The 20,997-nt window shown below is 44.3% G+C and overlaps 2 protein-coding genes across 5 annotated transcripts in view; one reads left to right on the forward strand and one right to left on the reverse strand.

The window, feature by feature from the left end:
• The window catches only part of LOC137417146 (alpha-(1,3)-fucosyltransferase 7-like), a 96,163-nt gene that overhangs the window by 11,954 nt on the left and 63,212 nt on the right, over positions 1-20,997 (reverse strand). For 2 of the 4 annotated variants that reach the window (XM_078774827.1, XM_078774826.1), the window contains one exon: positions 20,203-20,412. The exons of the other annotated variants lie outside the window; for them this stretch is intronic. In XM_078774827.1, the coding sequence (XP_078630953.1) occupies positions 20,203-20,412 (210 nt within the window). The remainder of the gene's footprint in view (positions 1-20,202; positions 20,413-20,997) is intronic. 4 annotated transcript variants of the gene reach the window in all.
• Positions 14,559-19,170, forward strand: LOC137417144 (monocarboxylate transporter 12-like). Its single transcript, XM_078774829.1, has 3 exons — positions 14,559-15,737; positions 18,684-18,756; positions 18,863-19,170. Exons 1-3 carry the CDS (start codon positions 15,253-15,255, stop codon positions 18,977-18,979), a joined length of 675 nt encoding a protein of 224 aa, XP_078630955.1. The 5' UTR covers positions 14,559-15,252; the 3' UTR covers positions 18,980-19,170.

Genomic DNA, 20,997 nt, shown 5'->3' on the forward strand with positions numbered 1-20,997 from the left:
TTTTTGTATACAAGATCGAGGCTCGTGAAAGAGCAAACATTAATCACACAAAAAGACAAACCGACACACAAAACACAAAAAACAAGGGGAGCGGCAGACAAGATGGGGAGAGAGGGGGGAGGACACAAAAGAGAGGGGGAAGAAGGGGAAGGACACAAACACAACATTTGAGAGCAGGGACATCGGGAGGACTTGGGGGGAGGTGGGAGAGGATTAAAACATATGAACACTGCAAGGACTCTGGGGTGAATTACCGGGGGTAGAAAAGATCAAGGTTTTCGATGGGGGAAGATAAGAGATGGTGGTGAACAGCTGTTTTAAAGACCTGGAGGGAGGAGTGGGATTGAAGGGAGTGGGGGAGTTTGTTCCAGAGGCGGGAGAAAAGGGGAATGAAAGAGTGAAGGTGAGCAGAGAGCCTAGACTTTGGCAGTTTAACCATAAGAGGGTTGCAGGCAGATCTTGTGCGACCTGAAGGAATATTGGGGGGACAGAGCACAGAGAGAGCTGGGGGAGCAAGGCTGGAGAGGAGTCGGTAGAAGACAGAAAGACCACCAACCTGCCTGCGGTGAGTGAGTGAAAGGCCCTCGGCGTTGACTACATCGCAGGAGATTCCAATGATTCTGAAAGCTTTGGCCTCAACAGCGTGAAGCCGAGCAAGGTGTGAGGCAGGAGCACCAGCCCAGAGGGGGGAACAGTATTCCATTGAGCTGCGGATGAAAGCCTTGTATGTGGTGAGGAGCTCAGGTGTGCCAAGGAAGGACTTCGCATGACGGAGGATGCCCAGTCGGCGACTGGCTTTGGAGGCCAGCTTGGAAATGTGGTTTCCCCAAGAAAGATCATGGCAGATAGTGAGACCCAAAAGCTTGAGCGACAGAACTTCTTGGAGAGGATTGTTGAGAAAGTAGATGGGAGGGTTGTCCAGTCGGTCCTTTCGGAGAGACATTGTAAGAGTGTGAGATTTGTCAGGATTGAAAGACATGTTCCACTTGTTTGACCAGTCTGTGATTTTGTCCAGGTCTGCAGAGAGTGAGGAGGCTGCAGACTGCCGATCTGAGGGATGAGGAATGGAGCGACAGAGAGTAGAGTCGTCAGCAAAGAGATAGAGAGGATTTTCAAGAGAGTCAGAGAGATCATTGATGAAGACCAGAAAAAGCACAGGGCCCAGAACACTACCTTGGGGAACTCCAGCCTGAACAGGAAGAGGAGATGAGAGAAACCCATTCAGGGCCACACGTTGACTACGACCAGAGAGGAAGTCCGCCAGCCATGCGTGGAGATTTCCATGGATACCAAAGGAGGAGAGTTTGGAGAGCAGAGCAGGGTGCCAGACCGTATCGAAGGCACGTGAAATGTCAAGGGAGACAGCTCTAATTTCCTGTTTGGCGTTGAGGACCTCCATCCATTGTTGAGAAAGCAGAAGCAGCATGTCCAGAGTAGAGTGACCAGGTCTGAAACCAAATTGATGATCAGAGATCAAGCCATTGGAGAAGAGGAAAGATTTAATATCTGAAGCAATGATGGATTCCATGACTTTGCTGATAATTGGGAGAAGGCTGATTGGTCTGTAGTTGCTGGGATCTGTTTTTGCACCTTTTTTGTGCAAAGCGGTGATGTTGGCTGATTTCCAAGCAGATGGCAGATGACCTTGAGCAAAAGAGAGGGTGAAGAGAACAGAAAGAGGGAGTGAAAGAGCAGAAGAACATGATTTTAGGACCCGTGGGGTGATGCCGTCAGGACCAGTTGCAGAATCAGAGTCGAGGGTTGACAGAAACTTTCCCACCTTGTCAGGAGGAAAGGACACAGAGTCCAGGAGCAGCTGGGTATGACTGGGTACGGTGGGTACAGAGAGGGATGGGTTTGGGACACAAGATTTAGAGGCAAACACAGAGTTGAGGCATTCAGCTTTTTCACTTGCGGAGTCAGCCGTTAAGCCGTTTGAGGTGAGGGAGGGGATGGAGGGGGAACAAACACCAGAAACAGATTTGACCAGATGCCACCAGGATTTGGAAGAGGGAGACAGATAAGAGAGTTCGGTCTTGAGAATGGTGAGATATTGTTTCCTGGCTCTCCTGAGGGTGGACACACACTTGTTTCGGGCTTTGTGAAAGGAAATGAGATTTCCTTCCGTTGGATTTGCTTTCCAGGAGACGAAAGCAAGTTGTTTCAGGGCAACAGCCTCACCACAGGATTCCGTGTACCATGGACGGGAGGAAGGGTATGACAACTGAAGACGAGATGGTATAAATCTGTGCATGAGAGAGAGCAATTTACTTTGAAAGAATTCCCAGGATGAGTTGATGTCAGAGGCGGTAGAGATGGGAGACCAGTCCAGATGATTGATGGCTGCTTGAAGACCGTGCCAGTTGGCCTGAGTGAAATGCCAGACTCGCCGACGCTGAGGAGGCTCTCTGAGAATGGTCAGAGAGATGTCCACTTTGACAAGCACATGATCAGATGAGCCGATTGGAGCAGAAGAAGAGCAGCAGACATTTTCAGGGAAGTTTGTCATAACCAAATCCAGAAGAGAAGATGCTCCGTTGACTGAGATCCGGGTCGGGAAATTGACAGATTGTGTCAGTCCCAGTGAGTCGCAGAAGTCCTTTGCTGAAGAGCCATGGCTGGTGAGAGAGGTACCCACACCCAGCCAACTGGCATGGTGACAATTGAAATCACCACATATGAGGAAGAGAGAGTTGGGATGGGTAGATAGAAGTTGGTCCATATTATCAGACAGTGAGATGTAGATGGAGTCATCGCTGATTGGTGGACGGTACAACACACATATGAACAAAAGGTGGGAGCGAAGGGGAAGCCGTAGCCAAAGGTATTCCTGGGGGTGAGGTGGAGAGAGGGCAGTGGAGGGCGAGTGAGGAAGAGAGTTTTTTATAAAGATAGCAACCCCACCTCCAGGACGAGGCTCAGGTCTATCATACCGGAGGAGGGAGTAACCTGGGAGAGATACCAAGGCATCAGAGACATCATGAAGGAGGAAAGTTTCTGTTAAGCAGATCACATCTGGTTTGTCAGAAGCAACCTGTATGGAGAGGTCAGTCAAGTTTGAGCGAAGGCCCCGGATGTTTGAGGTCCATACCGTTAATGAAGAGGAAGGGGGAGCATCGGGTCCAGAACAGGGGGGGGGGGAGGGGTAGGGTAAGATGTGGAAGAGGAGGAAGAGGTAGGAGGAGCTGTTGAAGGTGTGTCAGAGATTTCAGAATAGCTTGGAGAAAGGGAAGAATGGGGCAGACAAAAGGTTTGATGGAGATTGGGTGAGGCACAGTGAGGTGTTATTTGAGGAGGGGGAAGAGCAAGGCAGGAGGTTTGGGGAGATGAAGGTGAAAGTTGGAAGGAGGAAGAAGCAGGGAGGATGCTTTGAGGAGGAGGGGTGAGAGGGGAGTCTAGGAGGGGAGGAGCGAGGGAGAGTCTCGGAGGGGAGGGGTGTGGGGGGAGTTTAGGAGGGAGGGGAGGGAAGGGGCAAGGGGGGAGATTTGAAAGGGATGGGTGATGGGGAGGATTTGGAGGGGAGGGGTGAGATTGGATTTTGAAAAGTGTACGATTCATGGGAAACGAACATTTTTTGCAAAATGAGTTTGAGACCTTCGAGTCAAAAATACGTTTGAGGACACTGGAGGAGGGATGGAGTTCTGGATAGTTTAGGGAATGTAGAAAGGAGGAACTGTAAGAGATGGTATTATATATATTTTTTGGAATGAATAGATTTGGTGAGCAAGACGAAAGCATCCTTTTGTAGGAAAAGAAGAAAAGGGTGTTATAATATATGAGAGAAAATAGTTGTTCAGGGGAGAGATTATACATTTCTAACCGCGTGATCGCGAACGAAGAACGAACGAACAAAAAGAACAACAAATAAACGAATAAGACCTGGGAAGGAAATATTTTTTGGGTTTTTTTTTTTTTTTTTTTGTGAGTACAGATATTAAACAAGGAGGTACGGGGTGAACGACTGGTACGAAACAGAGAACGAAAATAATTTCAGCGCATTCGACGAATCGCTGAGAGAAAAACAAACCACAAGGTCAGAGACGGTATGGTAGTCTAAGCCTACGAGTACTAGGCCGCAGAATACTCGATACCATTAACCGACGATTGTGTATACATGAACGAAAAATTAGCACCGAAAATTTTCCAAAAGATACGCTGTAGGTACATACACCGAAAGATAGATACAGTCTCGACAAAAACATAATTGAGAAATATCACTTAGCTTCGAAAGCGTGAGCGCATGGAGCAGCTTCGAAAAGACGTGACCTCGCCGTGATCTCGCGAGACCTTGTTTTTTCGGTCTCGACCTTTTAAACCTTTTAAACCTTTTAAACCTTTTAAACCTTTTAAAACCTTTTTTTACCTTTTAAACCTTTAAAACCTTTTAAACCTTTTTTTAAACCTTTAAAACCTTTTAAAGACCTTTTAAACAATATAATATATTGTTTAGTTATCGTCGATGAGGAATTTGGGGTCGGAATGGGTGGTTGGCCTGGGTGACTTGGTCTCGACTAGATGCTAGGCCGCACCTCATTTTGTTAAATAAAGTGGTCACAAAATATTTTTTGATGGTTTTAATGCTTATCATTAGATGCATAACGTTCGTAGTGAGGTATAGATATATGGATTGACATCGGATGGCATGGGATTTGGGATTTAGGAACTCCGGGGTTTTTTCATTAGGAATATATGCGATTTGCTCTTGGAGGCCCTCGAGAGTGAACGGGGACTCGGATCTTAATTCTGTTTTCAGATTTTGCAGTCGCTAGATTAGCCTAACACTCAATAGAACGGGACCCGCGAAATTTCGGGGATTTTTGGTGGAATTACCTCGGGGTAAAGTTACATAGGAAAGCCCCATGTTAAATTTTCGTTGCCGAAGGACTTTATTTTTTGCGAAATTCATCCTGACTTCGCCTCTAGGAGGATACAGGGGTATCTGTGGATAACGGGAACCTTTATTTGGCGAAATTCGGACTGATATTGACCGAGTTATTCAAAATATTAACTTATATCAAATAAATCTTTTGTGATTTTGTATTTTGCGCACCTGTATCGTTGGAGGTATTGACTTATATAGGGTTGGTTTTCTAAAGCTTATATCAGAATATTAACTTATATCAAATGGGTCTTTTGAGGTGAAAGTGTGATGACGTCACCACGTCACGCGGCACGAATGCGCGCCTGTATCATTGGAGGTATTGACTTATATAGGGTTGGTTTTCTAAGGCTGTAGGCCGCACCTCATTTTGTCGAATAAAGTGGTATGCGGGTGGTTCCGGTATTTGGGACCGTAGGGACGGAAAGTGCAGGTACGGGGTGCTTGGCACTCCCCAGCCGGCCCGCTCTGAAGGTTCGGATCGGGACACCGGGATTCATTCCGGTCGCCCGGTCGGCCCGGAGGTGGGGGTGCGGGGCCTGTCACGGAACGTCAAAACAAATGGCCTGCCGGGGCCGCCCAAAAGTCGGGCGTGAGGGGCGCGTCCACTAATGGAACGCCTCTCGCTTCCCAGATCGAGGGCCACGTGGTCAGGAGAACCTCGTCCCTTCTGGTTGCCCTGCCGTCCCACCGGGAGCGCTGGCAGGGTGTACTTCAAACTAAGCTTAAGTGTCAAGTGTTAAGTTCCTCCTTGCCCTCGCAAGGGAAAGGCTAGGGTCAAGCTCTTCCAAATTTCCAAACACTAGAAATCGGACGTCTCAAATTAATTAATTATTTGTTAATACATCTCAGTCGCCCGCGACCTCTCTAACGCGGGCGTCGAACCAGTTCATTTCCGGGCGACCGGGCCGAGTATCGGCTCGGCCGTGGCCGAAGCCGTTGATTCCGCCGTAGCACGCTAACGCGTAGGCTCGCGCGTCCCCGGTCCGCCGGGGCTCCGCGGGTGTCCTACCGTGCCCACATCGCCATGCTCCCTGAATAAGAGAGTCAGACGTGGTGCCCGGGGTTTACCTCAAAAATAGTTGGTGGTTGAATTCACTTCACTGATATGAAAATCCTATTCAGATTTCAAGTCAATCGGAAGAAAATGGAGGATTTTAGAAATTTAAAAAACATGGTTGACCCTGGGCCTATGTTGATCTTTTGGCCTTTGCTGATCCCAAAAATAGTTGGTGGTTGAACTCAGTTCCCCGATATGAAAATCCGACTCAAATTTCCAGTCAATCAGATGAAAATTGAGGATTTTAGAAATTCAACAAAAAGTGGTTGACCTTTGGCTTATGTTGACCTTGTGACCTGTGTTGACCTCAAAAATAGTTGTTGGTTGCATTCAGTTAACTGATAGGAAAATCCTATTCAAATTTCAAATCAATTGGGTGAAAATTGAGGATTTTAGAAATTTGAAAAGGTTGTTGACCTTTTGGCCTATGTTTATCTCAAAAATAGTTTGTGGTTGAATTCAGTTTGCTGATATGAAAATCGCATTCAAATTCCAAGTCAACTGGATGAAAATTGAGGATTTTAGAAATTCGAAAAAAGTGGTTGACCTTTGGCCTATGTTGATCTTTTGACCTCAGAATATATAGGATTTTTTCGGAACACAAACTCTACCTTGTGGTGAAGTTTCGTGAAGATCGGTTTAAAATTGTGACCTGTAGGCAAGTATAAGTGAGCGGACAAATAAACACACAAACACACAAACAAACCAGTGATCAACATAATTGTCAAATATATATATATATTTTTTTTGCCAAGGAACATACGGACCCAAATTCAATACACTCTCCTCTGGTGAGGGTAAAAATACCTTCTCAGCATATTCCACAAAATCATTCTTCACTGAACATATTCTTGCAAATCTAAGTAGCTGAGATGAGAAGACATTGTAACCCATATTAATTCGTACATTGCTACCTGGAAAGATGTACAAGACTACAGGGAAACTGAAATCATCAACTTTATGTTACACACTTGTACTAAAGCCATTCTGTCCAACTTAAACATGTCCAGATATGCAGCAACTGTGCAATCATTACCACTCTTGTTTACAATCAGGCTAACTGGATAAATGTTATAAAGCGGCCTATCAAAAAATTATAGTTAACCACACAAATATCATCTATATAACGACATGTATAAGACGATATTTTAGCTAAGCCTATTTTTTTTCTCCTTCATCAGTTTTTGCATCGATGATAATTCACAGAAAATACTTCCAGAAAATAACAAAAATGTCTGCTAGTAGGGGGGCTGTCTGCAATTCCCACCCATGGGAATACCCTTAACCAGTTGAAACATTATCCCACAAAACGACACAAAAGTATAAAATAAAATAAACAGCATCCTTAAACTTCTGCTTCTCAAAACAATGAAAACTTGAATATTTATTTTTAGAAAAGAATGCTCTATCAAAACTGACAAATAAAAACCTTGTCAATTACTAAGATTGAATCCCTTACTAGTGCTAAATCCAAATTTGTATATAAAGTCGAAAAATGAAAAACCTCAACTGAAATTGAGGTATCTAATAATATCCAAGAACTCCAAAGTAGAATTAATGCTCCAGAAAGTGTTAACACCAGAATTCTTCTCAATTGCTGAACAATATTTCCTGAACTGTTCCCAAACAACTTGTAAACCTGAGTTAACTATACCCGATAACTGTTTGGTGGTACATTGCCTGGCACCAGCTATAAACCTATACTTGTACGGCTTCTTATGAAGCTTAGGGATCCAGAAAAGCCGAGGAATACAAAGATTGACCTCTTTACATTTAATACTGAAATTATTAACTAAAACTTCCTGATGCTCAGAGATAATATCCTGGAGCGACTTATGACAAGGAACAGATGCGCTATTTTCTATACGAGTGAAAGTAACCATATTGATGCCTAACTCTCTTAATAAAACCTCCACACAAAACTTTTTATAAACCACAACAAAATTATTAGCAGACTTATCCACTGGAGCTATGACATACCTATCATGGAGATCCTGAAAGTCTTTACGAACACTCGGCTTGTTCAACACTGGTTTAGACCAACCCAGTGAAAAAGCCCCGACTCCTAAAAAACCTAATCCTATTTTCCAGGACTTCCACAACTCTGTTAAACCATCCATTTAAACTGTTTACAGATAAACTAAACTTGGTACACATTCTTGGGGAAAATGCCACAGGCATAGAAAAGGCCCCTTTAAGAATATGCCATGTGGCAAACTTTAGAAAAGAAGGGACATTCCATAGCTTGTAGAAAATGCCAAACAATAATGGGAGATCTCGCGAGATCTTGGAGACGGCGGCAGGGATTTTCGAAGCTCCACACGGTCTCCACGTTTTTCGAAGTTAAGTCTGTTCACAATTGTATTTTGTCGAAACTGTATTTATCTTTCGGTGTGTGAAGTTATTGTGTGCAACTTTGGTTGTTTCTCGGTGTTTATCTTTCATAAATTGATCGTCTGTTTGCCGTGTCGTGTCTTGAGGCCTTGTACAGTGTGCACTGTACAACCTTGAGGCTTTGTTTTTCTCTCAGCGGTCCGTCTTTTGTGATCCAATAACTTTCGTTCTCTGTATTCCCAGTCTTTTCACCCATAGCCTACTTCCTTGTGTAAATCTCAACTCAAAAAAAAAAAAAAAAAAAAAAAAAATTTTTTTTCCTTCTCTGTTATCATTCGTTTATTCATTCTTATTCGTTCGTTCGTTCTTCGACCACGTGTTTCTCCCCCATTTCCCCAGATAGTTTTCACTCATTAACCTTAAATGTTTACACTTTCCCCTCAAGTTAAGTATTCCGTCATATTTTATAACACCTTTTTCTTCTTCTTCTTTAAAAGGCTGCTTTCGACTTGCTCACCAAATCGATTCATCCCCCAAAAAATATCAATCTCCTATAGTGCCTTTTTTCTACATTCCCTAAACTCTCCTGCACTCCATCCTCCATCCAGCGTCCTTAAACGTATTTTTAACTCAAAGGTCACAAGCAACTCATTTTGCAATAAATGTTCGTTTCCCATAAATCGTACACTTTCAAAAATCCAATCTCACCCCTCCCCTCCAAATCTTCCCCATAACCCCTCCCCTCCAAATCTTCCCCATCACCCCTCCCCTCCAAATCTTCCCCATCACCCATCCCTTTCAAATCTCCCCCCTTGCCCCCTCCCTCCTAAACGACCCCCTCACCCCTCCCCGCCAAGACGCCCCCTCGCCCCTCCCCTCCTAGACTCCTGCCTCACCCCTCCCCTCCAAATCTCCCCCATATCCCATCCCTTTCAAATCCCTCCCCTTGCCCCTTCCCTCCCAAACTTCCCCCTCACCCCTCCCCTTCAAATCTCCCCACCCTCATTGCTTCTCAATTTCCCCCCTCTCACTCCCCCTCCTCAAAGCGTCCTCCCCGCTTCTTCCCCCTTCAAACTCTCACCTCCATCTCCCCCAACCTTCTGCCTCGCTCTTCCCCCTCCTCAAATAACACCTCATTGTGGCTCACCCAATCACCATCAAACCTTTTGTCCGCCCCATCCTTCCCTTTCTCCGAGCTATTCTGAAATCTCTGACACACTTTCAACAGCTCTCCCTACCTCTTCCACCTCTTCCACATCTTACCCTACCCCTCCTCCCCCCTGTTCTGTATCTGATGCTCCCCCTTCCTCTTCATTAACGGTATGGACCTCAAACATCCGGGGCCTTCGTTCAAACTTAACTGATCTCTCCATACAGGTTGCTTCTGTCAAACCAGACGTGATCTGCTTAACAGAAACTTTCCTCCTTTATGATGTCTCTGATTCCATAGTATCTCTCCCGGGCTACTCCCTCCTCCGGTATGATAGACCTGAGCCTCGTCCTGGAGGCGGGGTTGCTATCTTTATCAAAAACTCTCTTCCTCACTCGCCCTGCACTGCACTCTCTCCACCTCACCCCCAGGAATACCTCTGGCTACGGCTTCCCCTTCGCTCCCACCTCTTGTTCATATGTGTGTTGTACCGTCCACCAAACAGTGATGACTCCATCTACATCTCGCTGTCTGATGATATGGACCAACTTCTATCTACTCATCCCAACTCTCTCTTCCTCATATGTGGTGATTTCAACTGTCATCATGCCAGTTGGCTGGGTGTGGGTACCTCTCTCACCAGCCGTGGCTCCTCAGCAAAGGACTTCTGCGACTCACTGGGACTGACACAATCTGTCAATTTCCCGACCCGGATCTCAGTCAACGGAACATCTTCTCTTCTGGACTTGGTTATGACTAACTTCCCTGAAAATGTCTGCTGCTCTTCTTCTGCTCCGATCGGATCATCTGATCATGTCCTTGTTAAAGTGGACATCTCTCTGACCATCCTCAGGGAGCCTGCTCAGCGTCGACGAGTCTGGCATTTCACTCAGGCCAACTGGCACGGTCTTCAAGCAGCCATCAATCATCTGGACTGGTCTCCCATTTCTACCGCCTCTGACATCAACTCATCCTGGGAGTTCTTCCCAGGTGAATTGCTCTCTCTCATGCACAGATTTATCCCATCTCGTCTTCAGTTGTCTTACCCTTCCTCCCGTCCATGGTACACGGAATCTTGTGGTGAGGCTGTTGCCCAGAAACAACTTGCCTTCGTCTCCTGGAAAGCAAATCCAACGGAAGGAAATCTCATTTCCTTTCACAAAGCCCGAAACAAGTGTGTGTCCACCCTCAGGAGAGCCAGGAAACAATATCTCTCCGTTCTCAAGACCGAACTCTCTTATCTGTCTCCCTCTTCCAAATCCTGGTGGCATCTGGTCAAATCCGTTTCTGGTGTTTGTTCCCCCTCCATCCCCTCCCTTACCTCAAACGGCTACACAGCTGACTCCGCACGTGAAAAAGCTGAATGCCTCAACTCTGTGTTTGCCTCTAAATCTTGTGTCCCAAACCCATCCCTCTCTGTACCCACCATACCCAGTCGTACCCTGCTGCTCCTGGACTCCGTGTCCTTTCCTCCTGACAAGGTGGAAAAGTTTCTGTCAACCCTCGACTCTGATTCTGCAACTGGACCCGACGGCATCAGCCCACGGGTCCTAAAATCCTGCTCTGCTGCTCTATCTCACCCTCTCTCTGTTCTCTTCACCCTCTCTTTTGCTCAAGGTCAACTGCCATCTGCTTGGAAATCAGCCAACATCACCGCTTTGCACAAAAAAGGTGCAAAAACAGATCCTAGCAACTACAGACCAATCAGCCTTCTCCCAATTATCAGCAAAGTCATGGAATCCATCATTGCTTCGGATATGAAATCTTTCCTCTTCTCCAATGGCTTGATCTCTGATCATCAATTTGGTTTCAGACCAGGTCACTCTACTCTGGACATGCTGCTTCTGCTGTCTCAACAATGGATGGAGGTCCTCAATGCCAAACAGGAAATTAGAGCTGTCTCCCTCGACATATCACGTGCCTTCGACACGGTCTGGCACCCCGCTCTGCTCACCAAACTCTCCTCCTTTGGTATCCATGGAAATCTCCACGCATGGCTGGCGGACTTCCTCTCTAGTCGTCGTCAACGTGTGGCCCTGAATGGGTTTCTCTCATCTCCTCTTCCTGTTCAGGCTGGAGTTCCCCAAGGCAGTGTTCTGGGCCCCGTGCTTTTTCTGGTCTTCATCAATGATCTCTCTGACTCTCTCGAAAATCCTCTCTATCTCTTTGCTGATGACTCCACTCTCTGCCGCTCCATTCCTCTTCCCTCAGATCGGCAGTCTGCTGCCTCCTCACTCTCTGAAGACCTGGACAAAATCACAGACTGGTCAAACAAGTGGAACATGTCTTTCAATCCTGACAAATCTCACACTCTTACTATGTCTCTCCGAAAAGATCGACTGGACAACCCTCCCATCTACTTTCTCAACAATCCTCTCCAAGAAGTTCTGTCGCTCAAGATTTTGGGTCTCACTATCTGCCATGATCTTTCTTTGGAAAACCACATTTCCAAGCTGGCCTCCAAAGCCAGTCGCCATCTGGGCATCCTCCGTCGTGCGAAGTCCTTCCTCGGCACACCTGAGCTCCTCACCACATACAAGGCTTTCATCCGCAGCTCAATGGAATACTGTTCTCCCCTATGGGCCGGTGCTCCTGCCTCACACCTAGCTCGGCTTCACGCTGTTGAAACCAAAGCTTTCAGAATTATTGGAATCTCCCGCGATGAAGCTATCTCTGAGGGCCTTTCACTCACTCACCGCAGGCAGGTAGGTGGTCTTTCTGTCTTCTACCGACTCCTCTCCGGCCTTGCACCCCCAGCTCTCTCTGTGCTCTGTCCCCCAAATATTCCTACAGGTCGCACAAGATCTGCCAGCAACCCTCTGATGGTTAAACTGCCGAAATCTCGGCTCTCTGCTCACCTTCACTCTTTCATTCCTCTTTTCTCCCGCCTCTGGAACAAACTCCCTCACTCCCTTCAATCCCACTCCTCCCTCCAGGTCTTTAAAACAGCTGTTCACCACCATCTCTTATCTTCCCCCATCCAAAACCTTGATCTTTTCTACCCCCGCTAATTCACCCCAGATCCACCTTGTTTGAAATTCCAACTTCTTTCCTGGAAGTCCTGGCAGTGTCCATATGTTTTATACCTCTCCCACCGCCCCCTTCCCACGCCCCCCCCCCCCAAAGCCCTCACCCTCTCTCAGATCTCTCGATGTCTCCATGTCTCTCGGTCCCTGCTCTCAAATGTTGTGTTTGTGTCCTTCCCCCTCTCTCCCCATCTTGTCTACCGTCTACCGCTCCCTATGTTATATGTTTTATGTGTCGGTTTGTCTTTCTGTGTGATTAATGTTCGCTCTTTCACGAGCCTCGACCTTGTATACAAAAAAAAAAAAAAAAAAAAAAAAATACAAAATAAGCGGCATTCAAAAAATCTCGTGTGCATGCTGGACTACCCGTGTGTTCTTAGGAAAAACCAAGTAATGCTCAAGAAAAGTTCATTTAAAGGGTTGCCAATTTGATTCATGCAGCTGCATTAAGAAGTAAATGTATTTTATTTGCCAGATGTAGGGGTGCCCCTTTTCAAGAGTCTTCAGATACAGTCACGTGAAAAAGTAAGTACACCCCATGTAAAGTTTTGACTTTTTCAACATATTTCGACATACAGCTATTTGATCTTCATTTCAACAATATTGATAGATAAAGGTGATATAATATAACAAATATTATGAAACATTTACATTTTGTAGTCCATTGTATAATTTAAATAAACATAAATGCAAATTTCGCATGTGGCAAAAGTAAGTACACCCCTACATTTATCACCACTTCAAATACCTAAAATTAGAATCAGGTGCACCAGCTCAGGTGCAAATGATTAGAACATCGTTAGAGAGGATCTTGGAGGAACCTGTCTTATTTAAACCTCAGACATTTAGTTTGGTTTGCTCTTTGTTGTTGAAGTGTGCAGCGTCACCATGCCTAGATCAAAAGAGCTCTCTGAGGCCTTCCGAAAGAAGGTTATAGATGCCTACGAGTCTGGGAAGGGATATATAAAAAGATCTCCAAACAATTTGAAATCAATCATTCGACTGTCCGGAAGATCATCTACAAGTGGAGAAGATTCCAAACAACTGCCAACTTGTACAGGCCAGGCCGCCCCAGCAAGTTCAGCCCAAGAGCAGACCGCAACATGCTGAAACAAGTCTCTAAGAACCCCCAGAATGTCGTCACGGGACCTACAGGTAGCTCTTGCCACTGTTGATGTCAAAGTGCACGAGTCTACCATTAGAAAGCGGCTGCACAAATTTGATCTACATGGGAGGTGTGCCAGGAGGAAACCTTTGCTGTCCAGAAAGAACATCAGGGCAAGACTAAAGTTTGCCAATGAACACCGAGGCAAAGAGCAGCACTTCTGGAACAATGTGCTCTGGACAGATGAGTCAAAGGTAGAGCTATTTGGCCACAGTACCAGAAGGCATGTTTGGTGAAAACCAAAGACATCATTTGACCACAAGTACCTGATACCAACTGTAAAGCATGGTGGTGGAAATATTATGGTTTGGGGCAGCTTTGCTGCATCAGGGCCTGGGCAGCTCACCATCATAGAATCCACTATGAATTCTTCATTGTACCAGAGGGTGCTTGAGGATAATGTGAGGCCATCTGTCGGAAAGTTGAAGCTCAACCGAAGGTGGACCTTGCAACATGACAATGACACTAAACATACCAGTAAATCCACCAAGGAATGGCTGAAAAGAAAGAAATGGAGGGTTCTGGAATGGCCAAGTCAAAGCCTGGATCTAAATCCCATTGAGATGTTGTGGGGGGATTTGAAACGAGCTGTGCATGCAAGAAACCCCTCAAACATCGCACAGCTGAAAGAATTCTGCATGGAGGAGTGGGCAAAAATTTCTCCCAGTCGATGTCAGAGACTGGGAGACAGTTATAAAAAAACGCCAACTTGAGGTTGTTTCTGCCAAAGGGGGCAATACCACCTATTAGAGCCAAGGATGTACTCACTTTTTCCACATGCGAAATTTGCATTTATGTTTATTTAAATTATACAATGGACTACAAAATGTAAATGTTTCATGATATTTGTTATATTATATCACCTTTATCTATCAATATTGTTGAAATGAAGATCAAATAGCTGTATGTTGAAATATGTTGAAAAAGTCAAAACTTTACATGGAGTGTACTTACTTTTTCACGTGACTGTATGTGAACAGAGATGGACACATCACTGAAGCAAAACTACTGATGCTATGTTAAGGCTGGTATATGAACCAGTTCTGAAATCTGGATGTGACTCAGGCGCATCAGCTCAATCAGCGGCTCAATTGAATCGCCCATGAATGGGGCAGACATGCTAATACCATCTAAAACTCACCCAACATGGCCGAATCATGTTATATATAAATTATTAATTCAAATATCGTCATGGAAGCTGTGATTATCACTTAACAAAATGTACACAAGAAAACGCAAATTTTCTTAAATACACAGAATATGGCATACAACCCACAAGCATGCAGAAAACAAACAAGGGGAGAAACTAATTTTCCAAATGAGTAGTGTACATGAAAATGCAAAACAATATTAACTTCACAAATCACTGCAAGTCTGTATACACAAAAGTTCATGTCTGTATACACATCACGTATGCAAGATAGGGAAGGAGGAGGTGGATGAAGGAGATTGTTTTAATTTCGAGAGTAACATCTTTTTATAGCTTTATAACATTTGCTTCAGAAATGTTGTTGATGACCAAGATTTGTTATTATTCGTGTTGTTATTAATTTTCTTTCAGGTTTAGGATACGGCCTATGTTATTCACCAAGTGTGGCGATTGTTACTCGCTACTTCAAGCGACGGTGTTCATTTGCAATGGGCCTGGCTACAATAGGCAGTGGGGTCGGCACCTTTATATTGGCACCGGTTTCTCAGTTTCTCATTGAGAATTATGCCTGGCGCGGGGCCCTGCTCATCCTGGGAGGCCTGGTTGCTCACATCTGTGTCTGTGCTGCACTCTTCCGTCCTCCACCTGAACACACACCTTCCATCCTAACAGCCAAAAAATATTGTGACGAAGAAGAGCATTTTGAAATACAAACTCAGACACCTGGCTGCTGCAACCTACCAAGGAAACCAAGGAAATTTAACCCCGACTCGTCGATCCTCCAACTGGAATTTTTCGTTTACATCGTGGCAACCTCCATCCTTGCCTCTGGGTATATAATTCCACTTGTTTACATTGTTCCATTCGCATACAACTGTGGCGTTTCTGAGAGGGAAGCGGCTTTCTTGCTTGCCATTGTTGGAATTGTGGACATATTCGGAAACATAACCCACAGCTGGTTCATCGACAGAAAGTAAGTTGCGTTTTTGACTGTTTTCAATTTCTGCTCATCCAATAATCTTAATTGGACAGTTTTTGTAATTGTAAATGGCAGTATTTTCTTACTGAAATCCAATTATGGCTCTCTCCATAATTAGTCTCACCCGGAAGGGGTTGCGAGACTATTGCAACGCCTGTCTGTGTGTCTGTGTGTGTCCACGTCTGTATATTTTCAGTTTAAAATTACTTTTCTCTGCAACCGCTTGACTGATCGATCTGAAACTTTAAACATAGGAGGGACTCCCCTTAGAGAATATTTTATTGATAACTGTGATGTCATAGGTGACATGGTAAGGCAGCGATATTTGATTAAAGAGAAAAAATTAAACATCATATTCTCCAAAACCACTCAACTAAAGGAATTGAAACTTGTCAAATGTAATCAGCTCCCCATTGGGGGTATACAGGGTATATAATGATGTCATCGGTGAAGTGGTATTCCAGCCATAATTGGTTGAATCAAAATCCTTACCGAAAAATCTGAAACTTCATTTATCTGATCTACGATGTGAGCGAATAATTTAATTTATGACGTCATCAGTCACATTCTCTGGTGGCTATATCGGATTGAAAATAGAAATGTAAAATATCTTCTTTAGAACCACTTACGAATCGATGCAAAACTTCATACATATGTTTGACTAGCCATGAGGAATATAGTTTGAAATTTCTTCATATTCATTGATGCAATTTAGCCTTAATGTGCACAAAAGTGGTTGTTAAATATCCCCGTAATTAATCAATAACGAATAAAGCTCGAGACAATGGCAATGTATGTGACATCATAGGGTGAATGGATGATGCAGGTATATTAGCCATAACAGCAGTAGGTCATAATGGTAGCGTGTTCATTTAACAATGGTATTTGTGGTCAGAATGAGCGAGCATTTATGCATAGGCCTCAACGATTAACTCCGTAGGCCTCAACGATTAACTCTTTCTCCCTTTCTTATCTATTCTGCTCTCCTTCTCTCAATCTATCACTTCCCCCTCTGCCTCACCCGACTACACACATAAGCACCGACCCTATTTTTATTTAATCCAAAGGAGCAAACATAATATTCCTTTCTCCTCCAGCTTCATCTTTTCCTGCAAACTAAGATTAAAGTAAAATGTTTGTGATTTGAAAAGCTTGCGATTCTGAAACGGAACCTGGTATTCGACGATTTGTAGACACGTAGTGGTTAAACCTTACACACCTATAGCCCATGAGCCTCTTTCTCTCTTCCAGCACCCGCCTTCCCTACACCTCCTGTTTCTGCTTCCCAGCAGGTTTCCGCCCCTATCTATGCTCCATTAATACAGGCCAAACCCCCAACCTGGTGGTGGGATTACTGTTTGTGGTAATAGCTCCAACCCCACTGCCCATGTTCTGCCCTAACCTGCTGAAATATCTCTGACAGCTCATTTCTTTCTGCAACCATATAATGATTGCATGATGTGCTGCCCCACATTATGATCAGGCCTCCATATAGACATCTATTGTTGCTGATATGGACCAATAAATAGCCACCAATCAAAACTCTCTTTTCCTCTACCGTGGTGATTTAAAACTGCAACCATGTCATTTGGCTGTGAATAAGCGACTTTCAAAATGACTAATCCTCTATTGCTTGGCACGCACACACAGAAACCCCTAGTAACTGTGGTCATCAGTGCAGCCAAACGTATATCGTGCATGCCAGATAATAATTGTTACCTAAAATGGCTCACAAAGCTTCTAAAATAAACCAAAAATAAGTGGTAATGTATCTGCAAGAAAGGGGTGTGCCTCTGCACAACGAAAGACTTGGGGAACTTTCTGAACTCACCCAAAAAGCTGATAGTTGCAACTCCCCGTCCTGCAAACTCCCAAGGACGTGGACCGGTGCAAGGTCCGCAGGTTCATAGCCGGGCGTGTTCTACACAAAGTTTCAACCATCGCTGCCTATGAATGGACTTTGAATATTGTAGGATTACCTCGTGGGAACATGGCAGGCTTGGTAATTTATTTAATGGGGTTCTGCAATCGGAAAGATGATGCCATCATACCAACACCCAGGCAGACTCCCCAGAGGAAGACACTGCATCTGGTTTGGGTGCTTGTTAATACCGATGGGGAAGTCATACCTGGGGCTTGAAAATGCACAGGGTAAGTTTAAAATGACGATATTCTCTATTAGTCATGTTTCGTATGAGGTGGGGTGAAGGAGGGAGGGGGGGGGGGGTGGGGGAGCTCTGAAAGCCGTTATCCATTTTTATAAAAATGAAAAACATGGTCCGGCCATGAAGCTGTCCGTCTGTGAAACCATGAAGCCATCCGTAAAGCGAAGCCTTGGTATATGTCTCTTGATTACGTACTGTTTGAACGTAAGTTACACCCTGAATACAAATACGTCTATTATTTACATACTGTTGGGGCATACCTTTCAAACCTTAATATTATTTAGACTGCCGAGACCCCATAGACCTTTGAAGACTCTTTAGATGCTGAGACATTTGCATCCTTTAGCTCCCTCCATACCTTTAGACCCTTAGATACTCTATAGTATAGACCCCGAAGTCCCTCAAGAACCTTAAGACCATTGAAGCCCCCTCAGACCCACAATACCCCAGAGTTGTAATGCCCCCAAGACTTTTAAGACTCCAAAGGCCCCTTAAAGGAGAAACCAAATGCTCAGACCACCTCAATGCTAATTTAACCCTGGACACCGACAAAATATATATGCGTCTTTTTCCAATTTGCGATTTATAAAGGAGGTAATTTTTCAATTAAAAGTCGAAATCTTCTTCTTATTCACGCTTAGCGGTGACGTCACACTCAGCAGTTGACCACCATTTTCATATTGTCTATGGGTTACATCGCTGTAAAAATTAACTCAAACGGTGAATAATTTTCGATTTTCCTCAAATATGCCTCGTCATTGCGACCCTCCACTAGAGCGGGACATTGGCACAGAACAACACAGCATGGACAAGACACAGCACAGATGCAGCACGGCACGGACATGACGGTGGGACCAACATTTAACCACTCATCCCAAACTCTGTTTTCCTCTTGTGTGATTATTTCAATTGTTACCACACCAATTGACCGAGTGTTCCTACCTCTCTCACCAGCCATGGTTCTTCAGCAAAGGACTTCTGCAACTTCATGGGCCTGACTCAATCTGTGAACTTTCTGATCCAGACTTCTGCCAATGGCAAATCCTCCCTTCTAGACTTGGTGATGACTAACTTCCCTGCTAATGCTTCCTGCTCTTCCTCTGCTCCAATTGGTTCACTTGACCATATGCTTGTGAGAGTCACCATCTCTTTAACTATTCTCAGAGAGCTTCCTCACTGCTGGTTATTCTGGCAGTTCGCTCAGGCACGCTGACAGGGACTGTAGGGCTGCCATATCACTTCAGGACTGGTGTACTATATCTGCCAGGTAACAACATATGACTCACCACAAGATTCAACTTTCAAACTTGTCTCCCTCTTCTAAAACATGGTGGCACCTTGTTAAGTCTGTCTCTGGAATATGCTGTCGTCCTCCCTCCCCTCCCCATTCCTTTCGCTACTAAAAATGGCACCACCACTGACTCTGCTTGTGAGGAGGCCGATTGCCTCAATTCTGTGCTTGCTTCCAAATCTTGAGTGTGATTCTATAACTCGACTGGATGGCATTTAGCGCATGTGTCGTAAAAACATGCTCTGCCTCTCTTGCACATCCTTTTCATGCTATGTTCGCCCTATCATTTGTGCCAAGTCATCGTCCATCTTTTTGGAAGTGAACCAACATCACCACAGTACATAAACAATGTGCAAAACGTGATCCCCTTCACTGCAAACCGATCAGCTTGCTTCCTAAATCACTGAGATCATGGAATCCATCATCGCATTTTGACCAGGTGATGTCAAATCCTTTCTTTTTTTCCCAATAGCCAGTTTGCCAATCACAGACAGGTAATACCCTACAAAGCCACCCACACACTGCAGCACATGGATGAAACTATAACAGAAAGATACAATGTCCAGAAAACAGCTTTGATGAACTGGAAGGAAACGCTACGTAAGCCAATGTCCAATGCGCTCAGACTCGGAACCGGAAGTCATCTTCAAGTTTCTCTGTAATACTTTTGGTATTCTTTCCATATTTATAACCTCCATTTTATATCAGCTAATCTTTGCAAACAGAAAGCCTAATTGTCGATTTTCCTATCTTACCCCTCTTTTCTAAACATAAAATATAAAATATACCTTCATAATCTGCCATCGCCTTTTCTCCTATTTCTTATTCTCAAATCTCTCTGTACATTTCATCGTCGTTCACATGCATTTCATAATTTTCAATGAAAGATAATTAATATGGGATGTGTTGTTTCAAATATTGTAAGTGAAGGTGATTAAACATTTTCACTTTTACATGTTACACTCAGCGCAGTGTTTACACATGTCAAATGATTTACACATACCGCGAGTATCCTCGCACTTCGAGATGAAAGTTCTCGTGGGCATCTTTTTCCAGAAGAGAGGCCAGTCTCGTCAGCGTTGAACACCTGCTCTGGGAGGTATCCCTTCTTTTCAATCAGCCTCGAGAGTTGAGCAGGGAACGCTTTTACCGCCTCGTGGTCCACGGAGGCATGCTCCCCTGTGAGCTTCACATTTTCCAGGCAGTGCCACTCCTTGAAACAATGGAACCATCCCCTGCTTGTACCATCATTGCTCGACGCATCACTCATGCTGGCACCACCCGCACCAGCGCCAGACAGATGATCTTAAATTTGTTTGGCCTTTTCGTGAATGAGAGGTCCACTCAAAGGCATATTATTTTGCATGTTGTCCTCGATCCATATGCTGAGAGCCTTCTCAATCCTTTCTATATGGACATCCCAGACACATATACAGATATATATATATATATATATATATATATATATATATATATATATATATATATATATATATATATATATATATAAACATACACACATTTTCTGCCACTAACTTATTTCTTCTATTACCTCAGCACTTATCATATATATATATATACAGTCTCGTGAAAAAGTAAGTACACCCCATGTAAAGTTTTGACTTTTTCAACATATTTCAACATACAGCTATTTGATCTTCATTTCAACAATATTGATAGATAAAGGTGATATAATAGAACAAATATCATGAAACATTTACATTTTGTAGTCCATTGTGTAATTTAAATAAAGATAAATGCAAATTTCACATGTGGAAAAAGTAAGTACACCCTTGGC

The sequence above is a fragment of the Myxine glutinosa genome, chromosome 3 (genome assembly GCF_964187855.1).
Source record: "Myxine glutinosa chromosome 3, kmMyxGlut1.1, whole genome shotgun sequence".
Lineage (NCBI taxonomy): Eukaryota > Metazoa > Chordata > Myxini > Myxiniformes > Myxinidae > Myxine > Myxine glutinosa.

Coding starts and splice junctions, on each gene's coding strand:
- LOC137417144 (XM_078774829.1), top strand. CDS start 15,253: ATGGGCCTGGCTACAATAGGCAGTGGGGTCGGCACCTTTATATTGGCA. Junction 15,738..18,683: donor AGCTGGTTCATCGACAGAAA/GTAAGTTGCGTT, acceptor ACCCTCCACTAG/AGCGGGACATTGGCACAGAA. Junction 18,757..18,862: donor AGCACGGCACGGACATGACG/GTGGGACCAACA, acceptor CTCTCTCACCAG/CCATGGTTCTTCAGCAAAGG.